At 37.9% G+C, this 16,797-nt stretch overlaps 1 protein-coding gene across 4 annotated transcripts in view; it reads right to left on the minus strand.

Moving 5' to 3' along the window:
* The window catches only part of LOC133081392 (teneurin-3), a 319,076-nt gene that overhangs the window by 104,180 nt on the left and 198,099 nt on the right, over positions 1 to 16,797 (minus strand). For all 4 annotated transcript variants that reach the window (XM_061177486.1, XM_061177487.1, XM_061177485.1 and 1 more), the window contains 5 exons: positions 10,791 to 11,005; positions 5,206 to 5,416; positions 4,673 to 4,774; positions 4,286 to 4,480; positions 3,001 to 3,201 (listed from right to left, as the gene is read on the minus strand). In XM_061177486.1, the coding sequence (XP_061033469.1) occupies positions 3,001 to 3,201; positions 4,286 to 4,480; positions 4,673 to 4,774; positions 5,206 to 5,416; positions 10,791 to 11,005 (924 nt within the window). The remainder of the gene's footprint in view (positions 1 to 3,000; positions 3,202 to 4,285; positions 4,481 to 4,672; positions 4,775 to 5,205; positions 5,417 to 10,790; positions 11,006 to 16,797) is intronic.

Raw genomic sequence — 16,797 nt, forward strand, 5'->3', positions numbered from 1 at the left:
GGAAGCAGAAGAAAAGGAGGGACGGAAGAAAGAGAAAAGGGGAAGGGAGGAGAGGGGACGAGAGAGGGGAGGAAAAGAAGGAAAAAGCAACGTGAGAGGGAGGGAGCAGGAAGAAAACTCATAAACTGTTTCTTTAACTAGGATATCTACTTATGGGTTCGGCAGAAGTTTTCCATCAATACCACAAATTAGCCTATGTAACACTTTCTTTAGTTTGGGCTTCCGAGATTCAATGTGTAATAGGTGAAGAGCGGCCCATGAATCTTTCATGCCGATATTGACTCATAGGGCAGCAAACCTGTTACCCAAGTTCCTCAAAATGCCAAGAAAGAGTGACTTGTAAAAACTACGAGTCTTTTTTTCCTCCCTTAAAATAAGCATGTTAATTAGCTACTAGCAAGATTTCATTTAGGTTTATGCCATTAGGTTAATAGATGATATCATTTTCATTTCATAAATTTCACATTTGGGGAACCATATCCAATCAATACTTTTATGTGGAAGCGCCTCTGAATTGATGAGGAATTAAGTATGATGACCTACAATTAGCCTTTATTATTCGACCACCGTAACTATTACCAATGCCACCACCACTCCTTCTATTAATGGCTAACACTTATGGAGTACTTACTATGTGTCAAGCCCTATTATAAGTGCTTTTCACATACTAACTCATTTACTCCTTACAACAACTGTATATAAGGTAGAACTATTATTGTCCCCATTTTACAGATAAACTGAGGCACAGAAGTTACATAACTTGTCCAACAGCACACAGCTAGGAAACAGCCAGTCCTAGATCGGAACCCAGGCAGGTCAGCTGCAGAATCCCTGTTTCTTAACCACTTACTGTTAAACAGCAGGTGTTCAGAGGGCAACAGGTGTGGGCAGGATTAAGAGCAGACAGATTCCTTCGCTGAATCCAAGCCTTCTGCACGATGTTTTTATTTACCTGACACTGCTCATAAAATCTGTCCTTTTTCTTCCCCCTCCTCCCCCTCCTCCCCCTCTCCTTCTGTTTATCCTCCTCCGCTTTCCCTTTTCCTCCTCCTCCTTCTCTTGTCCTCATTATTCCTCCTCTTCTTTTCCTGCTTTTTCATTTATTTTTGCTCAGTTGGTCCAAACAGGAGTCGTCACCTTCTCCGCCTCTCGCGCGCCTCCCACTGCAGGCCTGCGTCCCGCCGACTCAGTGGTTCTCACCTCTTCCCGACTTTCTCACTTCTTTCAGAGACATGAACATCGACCCCAATCTCCCCTGCCTCAGACGTTCAGCTCTTCTCACCCTATTTTATGTTCCGTTTTTTCAGCAAGGCCTGTCTGTTTTGCCTTTACACGTCCCTCAGTTTATCCTTTTCACGTCCACTAACTCCAAGGGACTGTGCCCCCATCCCTTCGCCCTCCTGGGAAAGCTCTCCGCGGTGTCTCCTAGTTCTCAGCTTTCCCTGTCCTCTCCGGCGTCTGATCCGTGGGGTGGTTCTGGAACACTGTTCTTGTCATACCAGGGGCACCATTATTGTCAGTGAATTCTCCATTGTCTAAACCATCGTTCCTAAACTGTGTCCCTCACAGTTGGGCCCAACTCAGTTTTCACCTCCAAATACTCTGTCGTCACTGTCCCCTGTATGTAATGATATTCTCACAGTTGTGTCTTTGGTAATGGTAGCAGCAGCAGCAGTAGCAGTAAAGCTGGTGGCAGCTGTGTTTAGAATTCATGATGGGCCAAGCCATGTACTAAGTATTTACTTCACATGCATCAATTCAAGCAATTCCCACAGCAGCATCTCTGCAAAGAACGTCTTATGATTAAATCCATTTTATAGATGAGCAAACTGAAGCATACAGTAATTTCCCTAGGGTGTACAGCTATCAAGTAGTACAGATTGAATATGAACCCAAACATCGGATTTCAGAATCCATGCTCTTAAGTACTTTCTAATACTGTTCCCCTAGTCAAAAAGTATTCCCTCAACCTCCACACTAACTGAAATCTTTAAAAGAAGGCAAGAAATGTTAAAAATCTCCTTGAAAACTTTCAGTAGGCATCAAGGCAGGCTCTAAATACTGACTGAATTTAGCATATTAGTCCATGTAATACTCAATAGAATATCATACTGGGACACACTGGTTTCTAAGTATGTCATGTGTGTTTATCTCATCTTCCCAATTAAACTGTAATCTTCTAGACTAGAACAGCATCTTTTCAAACTGTATGACTAACGAGTGGGTCATGGAATTAATTCATGGGTTGCAACCGGCATTAAAAAAAGTAGAATAGACTTGGGAGAAAGTATCAGTGTATATCACTTTGTAAAGCTTTTGTTTCAGTGATGTGAGTATATGCATATATATGTATATGAGGTCACAACGTAAAAATGTATTTAAGACCACAGGTTCTTTAGGTCATGGTCAAAAACTTGAAAGCCAGTATTCTACAGGGCAGGAATGACTGATACTCTTTTATACCCACAGTGTCTGTCACAAAGCCATGCACAGAGCTGGTGCTCAAAAACAACGTGACTGATTGAATAAAATTACTACCTGTCATTTCTATTATAATCATACAGTTACAATTAAAAACTCAGTGTTGAACCATTATGTACACCGTAATATCTATATATGTTTACTCTTTATTGTGATAATATTAAGTCTTCTGTTGTCACATAATTTTTTAATTGAAGCTTCTCTGTTTATGAGATAATGTGCTTAAATCTCCAAGCTGTACACAGGCCTTCAGAGTTCAGAAGAAAGAGACCTTTACACAAGTGGAAGATTATTCTTTACATTAATACTAAAGGAGAAACTTAATGACAAACTGACTAAGCCTGTTTCTTTCCATATTATAAGATAACAAATTTCACTACTTTTAGTATTTATTTCTATAAATGTTCACTTTAATAAAATCTGTATTAAGTATAATAAGTGTGTTTTAAAAATTAAAATGTCATAACCTTTAGCCAAACAATATTAAGTGCTCAATCGTATGCAATATATGACCCTCACCATTTGAGCAGTCTGGGCCAGTCCAGTTAGGGTCACAAGTGCAGGAGCCACTTTCTTGAAGATATGTTCCATGACCAGAGCACTGGTCTGGACACATGGTCTTGAGTATTTCACAGTTGTTACCACCCCATCCTGGATTGCAGTGACATTCCCCATGGATACACACACCATGATTAGAACATCCAGGGTCTAGACAATCAGCTAGTGGAAAGAAAAGAGAACAAATTTACGGTCAAATCTAGAAGATATACACAAGTACATATGGAACAAAGAATTACACCCCAATCTAATTTACCTGAACACTTTGGATACTCAAATGTTTACCCACCGTTTATTTGCAAGAACTCGTTTCTGAAAAATGCAGAGAATTTATACAATAAAGCATTAAGAATCATGCCATTTAGGTAATTGAGACTCTTGCAAGGATTTGTAATTCTAGTGAAATACACACTTCTGCTCTTGAGATTTCAGACGATTGCTTTCTGTTCCGCCCAATCAGAGAGTAATAAGTATTGGCTTCTCTATAACAAAATCTGAATCAGCTGACCTAATCCATAACCACTGAATACTGACAGCTGTATGGGACCCTCAAATGTTTGAGAAATAAATGAGTTGCAGACTCTCTATACTTCTTAATTCACTTTAATGTGCTTTAGATGACGAGATTTAATTTAGCAATTTGACTCAATAAAACTTTACACTTGTAGGGTCAATGGCCTGAAAATTTAATTCCAGAGACTTAATTGCATCACTTTGTGTGTGCAGATCAATAAAATCCATTTGACTGAAGAACGGAAATGGTGCTTTTCTGCTTTTTGAAAAAACAGTTCAACTGCACTTTACAGTATAGCATCTTGACTATCAACATTATATACAGTTATGGCACAAACCCACGATGTATTTTTCTCCACCAGTATACTATGTTCAATATTCTGTCTTTCTAGAGATGCCAAAATGTTAGATTTAGAAGCTGACATCAAGGTGAAAAACTGCAAAAAAAAAAAAAAAATCAACGGTTCACCACTGGTTCTAAGACAAAAATGTTCGTGTACTTTCTCAGAGTTAAAAAAAAAAAAATTATTCACACAATTGAGAGAGAGCTAAAGGACTCCTCGGTATTTTTTTCTTTTTATTGGGTAAAATGTTCACGAAGCAAAGCAAAATCAAAATTACTTTCAGAAGGAGGCATATAAAAAGATTCATCTGCCAAACTAAAGGTTAGACATATAAGCTGTTTCTTTATGAAGCTATAACGACAGACCTCTGCAAGGTTTGACATGTTTACCTTCTTCACAGTTCTCTCCTTTGTATCCGGAGTTGCAAGCACAAGAGCCCACGATACAAATCCCACGACCCCCGCACTGCGGGTCGATACACTGCGTATTTGGTACATCACACTCGGTGCCCTTCCAGCCGCTGAAACAGAGGCAGCGGCCCTTGGAGTACTGGCCGTTGCCACTACACAGCACTGGACAGGCTGCTGTGAAAGAAGACACGACAGAGGAATTAACAGCCGCGTTTCCATCGAGATTCTCCAAGAACAGGTACGTTGCTGGAACAAGCAGCATGTCGCTCCTCCCCCCTTTTCTCTCCTGTCTTGAGAGCTTTCTGAATTGCTCCTGTTTCTACGGCTTATTTACATTGGCTTGAGAAAAGAATCTAACTCGCATACCTCTTGAACAGTCCGGACCTAGAAATCCTGGAAAACAGTGGCACGTTCCAGAAACACACTCTCCATTTCCGTGGCAATTTCGGGGGCATTCCACCACAGACTCTGAAGAAAAGGAAAAGAAGCATCCTTGCTGTGTAGCCTGCCTCTCGTGCCAGGTAAACTGTGGCACTTCGATCATTTTAGCTACACCTTGAAGGAAGCACGGATGGCTTGCTCCATAACCCCCCAAAAGTATTCATTCCTACCAGATTGTTCGAATAGTAAAGCAAAGCGCTGGCATTTCAAAGGCAGACGCTTTAAAGCGTTTTCGTGAGGCGCTGCCCTCCTCCACGCTACTTCCAGATGATACTGTCTTCCGGTGCTTCATGATTTGTCACACAGTCATAAACAAACAACTTACAAAATACTTCTCACTTTCACCTCAGGCTTTAACATCCTAGGGATCGCTCAAATTGGTGAAGACAATGGAATTTCTACGCAACACAGTGTTGAGGCCGGAAGCCCGGAAGTGATGCTTTGAAGACAGTTCTTACCTATCACAATGGTATTGAACGACACCTGCTCTGCACTTTTCCCATCATTATAAAAAGCCAGATGCCAGATTCCAGAATCCAAGTACTGGATAAAGCCGGCCTCGTGGAGACTGACGGACCTCGCCTGTCGCCCAGCTCTTTCGGACGCAAGCAGGCTCCATTGCTCTCGTGCAATCAACCTGCTGCCATCCAGCAGTTCCACAAAGTCGTACTGAGAACGAGGACAAGGAGAACTGTTTAGTAGTCGGAAATAGTACGGCTGTGGCTGCTCCTCTCTTTCCTTTCCAAACTTTTCTCCTTTGCTCTAATAAACACAATGGTAGAAAAAAGTTCCTGACTGACAGGTCTTCTAGGCATTGCATTTACAGGGGTGATGGAGATTACCCACTGCACACCAAATACCATTGTTGTATTTAAACATCACAGACCATTTCTTCCCTTGATGCGCAATACGGTTTCTAAACTTATTTAATTCTTCTGACTGATAAAAAGTTTGTGAGTTTACAGAACAGACTTGTGGTTGCCTAGAGAGGGAGGGGGTTTGGGGGAGGGATGGATTGGGAGTTTGGGATTAGCAGATGCAAACCATTATATATAGGATGGATAAACAACAATGTCCTGCTGTATAGCTATATTCAGTATCCTGTAATAAACCATAATGTAAAAGAATATGAAAAAGAATATATATGTATAACTTTGATGTACAGCAGAAATTAACACAACATTGTCAATCAACTATACTTCAATAAAATTATGAAAAAAATTTTTTTTAAAGTTTTGCATTTAGGCAGTTTGGGGATACAACCATAAACCTATACTATTCCAAACCCAGCAGCTCTATTTTAGTTAGACCATTAGATGATCTCTTAAGATCTTCTCCTATTTAATACTCAAGTAGTAACCACGGCTACTGAATACTTACTCTGTGCCAGGATTATTTTTAATCCTCCTAGCAACACTTCCAGGAAGGCATTAATGTTTACACTTCAAAGATGAAGGAAACTGAAGCTTGAGAAGCTTGAGCAGGGTCAGATATCTGGTCAGTGGTGCAGGTGGTATGTGAACTCCAGTGCGCTTTGCTCCAAAGCTCGGGCTGTTCCATTACCCCATTCCACCCCTCTCTGTGACCCTGATGTAACCATTCCGAGCACCATGGAGAAAGCCATGTATTTTTACTTAGTTACGGTTAGATCAAAAACATATAACAAGATGCCTTTACATCTTTGATCAAAAGTCTAAAAAATTAAACAATGGAGGAGTTCTGAAGGGATGGCCGGCCCAATTATTATCATGAAGTCAGTCATCATTAAACTTAATTTTTGTTTTAGCAAGATTAATCATGAACATTGGGTAGCTGGAAGAATGTAACCGGAGAATTTGAAGATAATTTAAAAAAATATGGGGACTTCCCTGGTGGCGCAGTGGTTAAGAATCCGCCCGCCAATGCACGGGACACGGGTTTGATCTCTGGTCCGGGAAGATCCCAGATGCTGCGGAGCAATGAAGCCCGTGCGCCACAACTACTGAGCCTGCGCTCTAGAGCCCGTGAGCCACAACTACTGAGCCCGCGAGCCACAACTACTGAGCCTGCGCGCCTAGAGCCCATGCTCCGCAACAAGAGAAGCCACCACAATGAAAAGCCCACGCACCGCAAGGAAGAGTAGCCCCCCTCGCCGCAACTAGAGAAAAGCCCGCGCACAGCAACGAAGACCCAATGCAGCCATAAATAAATAAATAAATAAATAAATAAATAAATAAATAAATAAATAGGAAAAAAAAATGGAACGTGACTGGTAACAGTGGGGTAAAATTTTGTAGCCAGAGATAATTCAGTGAATTTGGAAGACACTGCAAAGACTTTCCAGCATAGTTTTAATAAACTTGTTAGACAATAGGTTCTTAAAAGTAGAATCATTCAGTGTCTATAGACTCTTACCCAGTTTCATTTTATTCTTGAGGTATGTATTTATGGTGAAAAGTACACTACAGCACTATAAATATAAATCATTAATGCTAAAGCACTACAAATGTGAATCATCAATATTCTACTTTCTGATAGATTCCTTAAATGGAATTTCATCAGACGTCTATTTAAGGAAAGGTTATTTATAATGAATCCCTTAATACAATCAAATTGAAAAAAATCAGTTGTTGGGATTCTAAGAATCACAGTTAAATACGTTGCCACTGTACACAGACCTCTTACTGTTACTATTGGACAGAATTTAGAATATCTAATTCAGCTCCCGACATACTAAATTTTAAATTTAAATATAAAAGCATTTTTTGTTATTGTTTGGTGTAGTCAAACTGCATTATAACGTCATTTCGCTGTGAGAAATATACAAAAAAGCCACAACGTGATTAGCATTCAAACACTTTTTTCATTTACATCTTATGAGGATGAAAGTAATGACTGGTATGGATATCTGAACTGCAAAATTTCACTGGGATTCTGTTCCGACATTATCAGAGGAAATTAATTCAGCACGTTTGAAAGGTGCCTCTGCCTCAAATAAGCCATTCATTTTCTCATCAGATTTAAATACTTGCATTAGCATGGCAGAAAGACAAGAAAAAGTTTCTTTTTATGGAAAAACACATAAACACTTTTTTCCCCTAACATAAACACAGTAACTGAAAAAGTGAATGGGAGGAAATTTTGAATTTTAATAGGTCTTTCAAGCCCTATTAGTTGTCACCTTTATCATAGGGATCATTGTTTGTCATCACAGTGTGAACAATAAAGTGAGGCTGGGGTGGGGGAGTAGCTGACGATTGTTGAGTATCTACCCAGTTCGAGGCCCTTCGGGGGGCATTTCACAGGCAACTTCAGGAGGGCACTCAAATACCTAAAGCCACGTCCCCTATCTGACGCTGAAGCTATCGCCACGGAAAGGAAACAAACTACGTGGAGTAGAAATTTAATAACCTTTGTTCTCAGGGTGTAAAGTAATCACTTACGGGCAAATCCCAGAGTTTTGCTCTGTAACACCTATTCATAAGATTCCTCTGGATTTTTCTGCGCAGCAAGTCTTAGAATCTTATGCTATTTTTAGGACAAAATTCGGTCTCACCACTTTGGAGGAGCAATCACGAGACAAAGCTTATACCTGATAAAGGTATCTTGGTGGTTCGTTTCTGAACAGATTTTCCATATTCTTAACTCATTTCAGTTATTAAAATGATGAGAACGCAGAATCTATGAACACCTAACTGTGCTCTTAAATCAACTCTTTGGTGGTGGTAGATTCTTGCTGTAAATCATTGACCTAGAGGAGGGAGTGATTTTAAAGATCACCTGATGCAACTCCTTCATTTTACAGATAGACACTGAGGCACAAGGAAGTTAGACGTGTGCAAGGTCACAAGGTCAGAAAGTGGCAGGGGTGTGTGCTCAAGAACCCAGGTTTCCGACTCCCGTTCTAAAATAGGCTTCATGCAGATGCACTTAAAGGATACAGTACACTATTAACTGTACAGCGTGAACTTGCTTCCTTAGGCTTCTTAACTGGCCAGGAGAATGAATTGAGCATCAGGGAGAAGAACGTCAATTGATGCCTTAGTAACAATCATATGGACAGTTTTACAAAGGGTCACAAAGACTTTCAAAACTCAAGTGATTATTCTGAATGGTTGGCCAATTTTAATTATTTCAGGTTGATTTATTTAACGTTCCCCAGAAACAGAGAAATGTTCACTTTGGGCTGTTTTATAGCATATTTCATGTTTAAACACTGAACTCAGAAACAGTTGTCTGCTCTGCTGATCCAGAATAAACTGCAGGAAGGAACTCTAATAACCGTGGAGCTTAAGGAAATGCATAACCTACTTAAACACATATATTGTAGGAGAAAAGAAAAGTGGATATCACGTATATTGTGTTTAAATACCAGAAGAATTACAAGAAAACCTGAAACTACACCTTTTATTCCCTAGTCTTATATGGTATATATATAACCTCCAATAAGTCAACCCTAAATCTTTAAATAAACCTTTAAAGTGCCCAACGCATTAGAGAATTTTTTCTGAAATTAATTTTTGTAATTTATAGGTTACAAGCTCGCTATTGTACTTAGTTTATAGGTATGTTTCTTGAGTTATACAAAAATAATTTAATCATGTATGTGATTCCAACGGAAAAAAATTTTTTTTTCCTATTTCACTGGACTACTGCTCTACTAAATGCAATCTATCTGCTATAACTGAAGTCAGAGAGGGCCACTTCCACTTAAGAAAATCCGATTATTACATCTTAGTGTCACCTATAACATGAAATAGAGTCAAATGCAATTGTAATCTGAAATTTAAAATTGGACCCCAGTACACAATAAGAGGAATTTGACATGTAAACATTAAAGGAATTACTTTAACAATGTAGATACGAAAAACGTTAAATCAGAAAAACGAATACACCAAAGCATGACATTCAAAAAATTTACAGCTGTATAATTTATATATGTATATGAAACTTTCCCTGATCCACGACATTAGAGAGAGCATGTTCAAATTTTTACTCATCTTTTATTTAAAGATATTATTTTTATTAGTATAGGGATCAATTTTTCTTTATAATTTATATTCCGAGGTTATAGAAAAAGCATTTCTCACAAAATTACATAATATAAAGCATACATGAAAATCCTCTGGTCCTCATTTGATAAATCCAGTTAAGATCGGCACGAAATTCTATGAGTAAATAAACTGATTTTCAAGCATAACTTTAAGATCATCTAATTGTCAATTTTAATTAACCATCTATTACATTTTTTGGAATTCCTATTTTGGGGAAAAGTCTGGGCTCCAGTTTTGTGGTAGGTAATTTAAATAATTTCTCTTAGACATAATGGGACTTCTTTAAACCACAATTTCCAATTTATACACCGTGAGCCAATATTAGATTATGAAAAATCTGTGGGATTATTGATCTGTGACAGCTGTGAGGTGATTTTCATGAAAGCAAATTGACATTAAAGTTCTTTGAACCTACGATATAGGGGTATTTGAATTGTTTTAAGTAATGTGATCATCCTTGGTGACCTATGAAAGCTCTTTTATCTCTGTATTTCAGTGTTCATCATATGTAGACTAGGAATCATGGCTTGAGCTGATAAAGTTTATATTTCTGTTTATGTTCCCATAATTTCTTTACAAAGAGTAAATCTGACATAAAGTAAAAAGTATATATTTTCAACAGGATGAATACATGTTTGAGATGAAAATGTCATGCATCTATTACATGAAAGGAGTATGATCTTTGGAAATGATCTTAGAATCTTTCTAAAACACTTGGAAAATCTATGGTGTTTTACTACGTACTCAGATGATGTTCAGTATTCATCAGGTTACTCACAAATTCTGTACATTTTAATCAATCAATAATGATTAAAGCAAGTCAGGAAGAAAATGCTGTTCTTCCTACTAATTCAAAAATCTCAAGATAAGTGTCACCTATACTCAAAATTCTTTTCACTGTAAAAGATCAACACAAAAGTGGTCAAACAGTTAAACAGCTGAACTTAAGAAACAGAATGACTTTAAAAATGTAAACTAGCAGTTTTCATTTTATTGGTAACAGTGCCTACCTGAGTATGGGAAGGTGGTAAGCCTTTTCGGCCGTATACTCCAATCAGTGCATCTTTCTGAAGAGAGATATTGAATTTAAGAAACTGTGGCTGATCAATGAAGAGCTGTGACCTCCAGAAGATCCCGGGGGGAACCTCTTGGGTTGCTCTTCGGCCAATATCAAGTTCTCCGGAATCTATGGTGTTATTTTCTTGTGTAAATCCACCCAATTTTCCTGAATGTAAGAGATCCATTGAAAAAGAACAAAAAATTAAAAAGAAACAAAGCCAAAACACAGAACAGCTTTCTGACTTTCAAAAAATTCTTTCTACTTAAATGCTCAGAAATTTCATTTTCTTCTGATAAATGAAATGCTCTTATTTATTTCTAATTTTCCCTTTAAGAGGTTTTTCTTTGTTAGATATTGTTCAACCAACTCTGAGCACATCCTTTAAGATATTGAAGTCAACATCCCTTTACTTCCTCCCAAGGTATGCCTATTACGGCAACTGTTTTCAAACCTACAGTCTTTCTTGATCGCTTGAAACGTAATTATCTTACAAATTATATGTGTTGTTATTTCTTGGGAGAGATTAAGTCTGGTATTTACCAGTCATTCTAAACATACCATAACCCTGCAAAGTGTAAATTAAGGCAGAATGGATTATGGAGATTTCCAAATCAATCCTTAAGCAAACAACAAAAACAGTCAATGGCACAGATTCATGTAGTTCCCTCCAAACTATATAGTAGAGTGAATGAAAATTCAGATGCCTGAAGGGCGGTTGAGAGGGGGCAGGGGACACGTTTTGAGGGGAAGGGAAGGAAGAGGGGTAAGTTTAAATTCTCACAAAGTTTTCAATGTAGGCTGCCACAACTTTTCCTCTTTCTTTTGATCTTTACCTCAACGTCACCTTCAGCCTTCCGCACACGTGTATGAGCCCTCTCAATGACTTTCAACGTGTTGAGAACAAAGTCTCCACTCCCTGAATCTCTGACCCCTCTTAGAGACCATCTCCTTCCCAGTTTTAGGAAACAGATCCAAGAATCCTCTTTTTTTGGTATGTCTCCGCCTCCTTCCCTCTTCATTAAGGTTCTTCCTCATTCTGACGGGGTTAGTGATAGAGAACGTTTTACAATTTGCCTTAAATGGACACAAAACCACATTGTCTCTTATTCCATGGAAAGGGTCCATGAACGCAAAGGAAGAGAATGGAAGTGGGCAGATTATCCTCTATCAAGTCAATCTTTTTGAAAGTCACAAAGTTGACTTACTACTGAATTTGTCTTTTTAAGAACACTGATCTGAATATTAATTCAGATATTACATAATGTTATAAAATATCTATTATACAACACCAGATAAGTTGTGAATTCAAAATTTAGATGACTTCATTTCAAGTTGGAGAGTTGTGAACTATTTTATTTTAATGACAGAGGAGAGTCTTCTATCTATGAAGAATTATTAATTTAACATTGAGTTCATTTTTGAGTGTTTACTAGGGACACAGAATTGTGAGTATCAAGAAGAAATATAAATTAGAGAATAGAATCTTAGAGACTAGTCTGGCTTTGATGGCTTCTGCCATCAAGCAACTAGTTACCTGGTTGGGAAGACAACACCTACAAACTAATAAATTAAATGACCATCTAAAGCAACGCACGGTTAAAGGTCAGAGCAAAGTGATATCACTGAAGGCTGGAGGTGGAAAGATTTCACAGAAGGGGTAAGTTCTGAGCTAAACTTTGTAGGACAAGTAGGCTAAGGTTTCTGAGTTGGGGTGAATATCATAATTAAAAACATGGCAATGGAACTGAACATGTGTTAGGGTGATGGTGAGCAGAGACATCCATCTGGCTAGAAAAGAAGTTAAGAAAGTCAGGAGTCAGATAAACCTGGGTTTGAATCCCGACTCTGTCACTAACTAGCTGTGTGACCTGAAGGTATATACTAAACCTCATCTGTAAAATGGGGCTAGTAATAATGCAATCACAGGGCTACTATACGGATTACATGAGGTGTTCTATGTAAAGCACTTGGCTCTCAGTAGGTATTAAATGAATGGAAGACATTAATAGCTTTGTCATGGAAGTAATGAAAGATAAGATTGGAAAAGGAAAAATGATATCAGATGGTGGAGGCCCCTGAATACCAGGTTAAAGAATTTGGTCTTTATAATTCACGTTCCTGAATTTTTGTATTTTCAACTCTGTCAAAGAGCATTATTCCACCCCTTTTCTTGAAGGTAGGTATATATGTGTATACATACATATATATAGGCATTATGTTACTATGCATATAATTTATGGCATGTTTTAAAAATAGGTACTTGAAATAGATTTAATATGGGTTAATTACACTTCAATGCTACAAAGGCACTTATTTGTTAATATGTTTTGTGTGTGTGTGCGTGTGTGTGTGTGCGTGCACGCGTGTGTCATCAGGAGAAACAGAATTCAAGATTAGTAAGAGGGCTTCCCTGGTGGCGCAGTGGTTAAGAATCCGCCTGTCAATGCAGGGAACACGGGTTCGAGCCCTGGTCCGGGAAGATCCCACATGCCGCGGAGCAACTAAGCCCATGCGCCACAGCTACTGAAGCCCGCGCGCCTAGAGCCTGTGCTCCGCAACAAGAGAAGCCACCGCAATGAGAAGCCCGCGCACCGCAATGAAGAGTAGCCCCCGCTCGCCGCAACTAGAGAAAGCCTGTGCGCAGCAACAAAGACCCAACGCAGCCAAAAAAAAAAAAAAAAAAAAAAAGATTAGTAAGGAACAGATGTTTATGGTAGCTATCCAGGTTATGGCCATTAGGGTCTAGAGTAATTCACAACAGATCACATTTATGGATAAGCGTGAAGTTTGGGGAAGAGTGTGTTATTAGTAAGTGCTGGGATTCTTTTCTCCCTGGACTGCTGCCTCCTACAATGACGTATGCCCACCAGGTGCAAAGGACAGCTACAGCTGAACAGAGACCCATTAAAGGTTCTGATCAGGCAAAAGGTGACACGAAATCACTGTCTCAAGGACATTAAAGTGCAGTAGTGTGGGAAGCCTGGAAGTGGAGAAATGAGTTAGGGTACAGGTGCAATAACCTAGGTAGGAGGCAGGAGGGAGCTGTACAAGAAAGCTTAAGAAAAAGTCATTATTTACAGTTTCACTTCCTCTCTTTTTTCCTGATGTCTATAATCACGGCAGTTAACAGTTCTCTACCTACCAGGTCTATCTATCTTTGTTGAACTAATTTACTAATATAAAATGCTCTTGAAAATAAACGTTCAAAATTGGGTTATAGTAATCATTGTAATTTTTCATGTATCAACTCACAGACTATAAATCATGCATCATTCATTGAAATTTAAAATACGTATATTATGATATTAATAAATATTCATTTTAGAAAAATTAGAATATATAAATAAAAAGATAAAAAATATAACCCTATACCCAGAGATTACTTTTGCTTGCTATCTAAGCAAATACCTTTCTTTATTCACAGGAATTTTAAAATACCTGAGATCAATTTCTACTTTTCATTTTGGAAGCTTTTGCACAAGAACCTAAATTTCTCATAAATTAGATTTTACCAAAAAGATTAAGAAGCAGGGAAAAGAGAAATGGAATTAACCTTTAGTGAGAACCTACAACATGCCAGGTAGTTTCATCTATACTACCTGTTTTAAATTTCAAAACAACTCTATGAGGTTGATATTATTTTGAGATGAGGAAATTAAGGCTCAAAGAAGTAAATTACATGCCTAAAGTGAGGGCTGAGTCAAGATGCAAATCGAGGTCTGCACAATTCCAGAACTATGTGTTTTATAGAGTCATCCGTATAATCTTTGCTTTTTATTAAAACAAATATTTATTTCAAATTACTGGGTTTTAAATTTGTCTATTCCATATAAAATCAGGTATGTTAGCTCACTGAAAGATACCAGAGAATCTGCTTAGCTTTCAATTTTAGGACATAATTTATTAGGAAGTAATGGCCAGTTTTGTGTGCCATGGATACTATAACAAAATATTCTTTGTGTTATAATTTATTATAAATTCCCAGTAAGTTTTTGTCTTTTGGTTGACTTCCACATGGTGCTATTTAAAAAATACCCAATAGAGTAGTAGTCTTTTTTCCCACTAACATCTGTTAGTAAACATAATCATATTTAAACATGAGATCATTCATATTTGGACTTATTCATTATGTTCACACATTTCTAAGGCTAATATTATACTTTACTGTTATTAACAAGTTCTATTGTTATTTTCTGAAGCTTATGTGACTTAATCTACTCTCTGGTCTTGATCCTATCTACTGCTGGTATAAACGGTTTTTATAGTTTTAACAGTATAGACATACTTTGAGAGCTGGTAAGCATTAAGTGGTGCTAATCCCGGAGCTGTTTTTCCACATCATCATCTTTGCCCAAGAGCATTAGCTTTGGAAACAGTAATCAAGTTCTGACTTCTAGGGTTTCAGGTTTTGCTTTGTTGCTTTCTCCATATCCTATTTTGAGGTGTTAAAATCTTTCTCACTGAAGCGACATGTGTGCCCACTGTTGGGGCAATAAGTGTATCTACTTATCCAATTAGTACCATAGCTCATTTAACAGGTGGCTCTTTTTCAGAAAGAAGGTTCTTTCATTTGTAAGACAAAATAACCAAGATCGAGTGGATGTGCTTGAATGGGGCAGCAGTAGCTGTGATCATAGTTTTCTTGTGTACCTGTAAGGAAGAAGCTTCACCGACTCTCAGAGTTCAAGTGCCCTTGGAGGTCATTTAGTCAAGGAGTCTTCAAACAAGAGTACTCGTACCCCTAGGGAACCTGAGGACTTTCCAGTGAGGAAAGAGGGGTAGAGTATTTTATGGGAATTAACTTCTAGAATCTCAACAACTTCCATATGTAGACTTCCTTTACAACAGACGGGCACACCTCTCACACATCCAGAATCTTTCTTTCATACATTGTCTTAGAACATAGTTTCCAGTGTGTCAAACAGGCAAAACTGAAAGTATTTTTTGTTGATAAACCTCCTTTAATCAAGACACCATAAACCCATGGTAGGGCTTTAGTGTTTTTCCTGTCTTACACGTATTTCTATCAAAGGCAAAGTGCGGTGAAGTTGAGAAATGGAGTATTTAAGACTGTTGGCACGTTTTAAAATCCGATATATCAAAAGGGAGGGAGAACCTTATTGTTTCATGCCCCCATCACCCACCCAACCATTGTCCATGAATGCTTTTCATCTGCAGAAGAGTTTCATGATTGCAAACAGAACATCAACAAAGTAAGACATGTTAAAGGCAATGATGCCTTACTTAATCCAATTGTCAAGCTCCTGGCAAGGATTTGGTCTTTGTCCATCTCTCTACTGCCCGCCTAGCATAGGAATTCGGAGCTGAGACAGTTGTGACAAAACGCGTATTAAAATAAATTATTTGAACTGAAAAAACAAGTCAGATTTTTTTCTGACAGAAAATAAGTTTGATTTTAATGGCTACTAGCTCTGCCAGTAAATTATATAGTGGGTATTCCTCATAAATTAGTGAGCTAACTAAATAGAGATATTCAAAGTATGTAATATGATAAAAGCATTCAAGAGAGATTACAACAAAGGTAAATGAAAATGAACAGTAGTTCCATTTTCCAGTCCATTCTGCATATATCAGATAAAGTGCCGCGAAGTAAAAGAATAAGAGATATAATTGGCAGTACGTATTTTGCTAAGCCTTGGTGAAGCCTTTTCTGGTATTCTCCATGGAAATTGAGAAATTGTATTTATTCGAAAACTGCATAACGAATCTTTTTGAAAGCAGGTAGTTGCTAATTCTTTGCTTTCAATAAAACTGAAGAAGAAATGTGATGAAGTTGACAGCTTGTAGACCAATAAATATACTTTTTGGAAATAGATCACAATGTGATTTTTAACGTATGACTAATAAGGATTTCAAATAATTGAACGGCATCCTTCTAAAAAAATTCTTCCACTCCCTTCTGCTTATTTTGTAGCAAGATTTCTTACGTTTATACT

The sequence above is a fragment of the Eubalaena glacialis genome, chromosome 20 (genome assembly GCF_028564815.1).
Source record: "Eubalaena glacialis isolate mEubGla1 chromosome 20, mEubGla1.1.hap2.+ XY, whole genome shotgun sequence".
NCBI lineage: Eukaryota > Metazoa > Chordata > Mammalia > Artiodactyla > Balaenidae > Eubalaena > Eubalaena glacialis.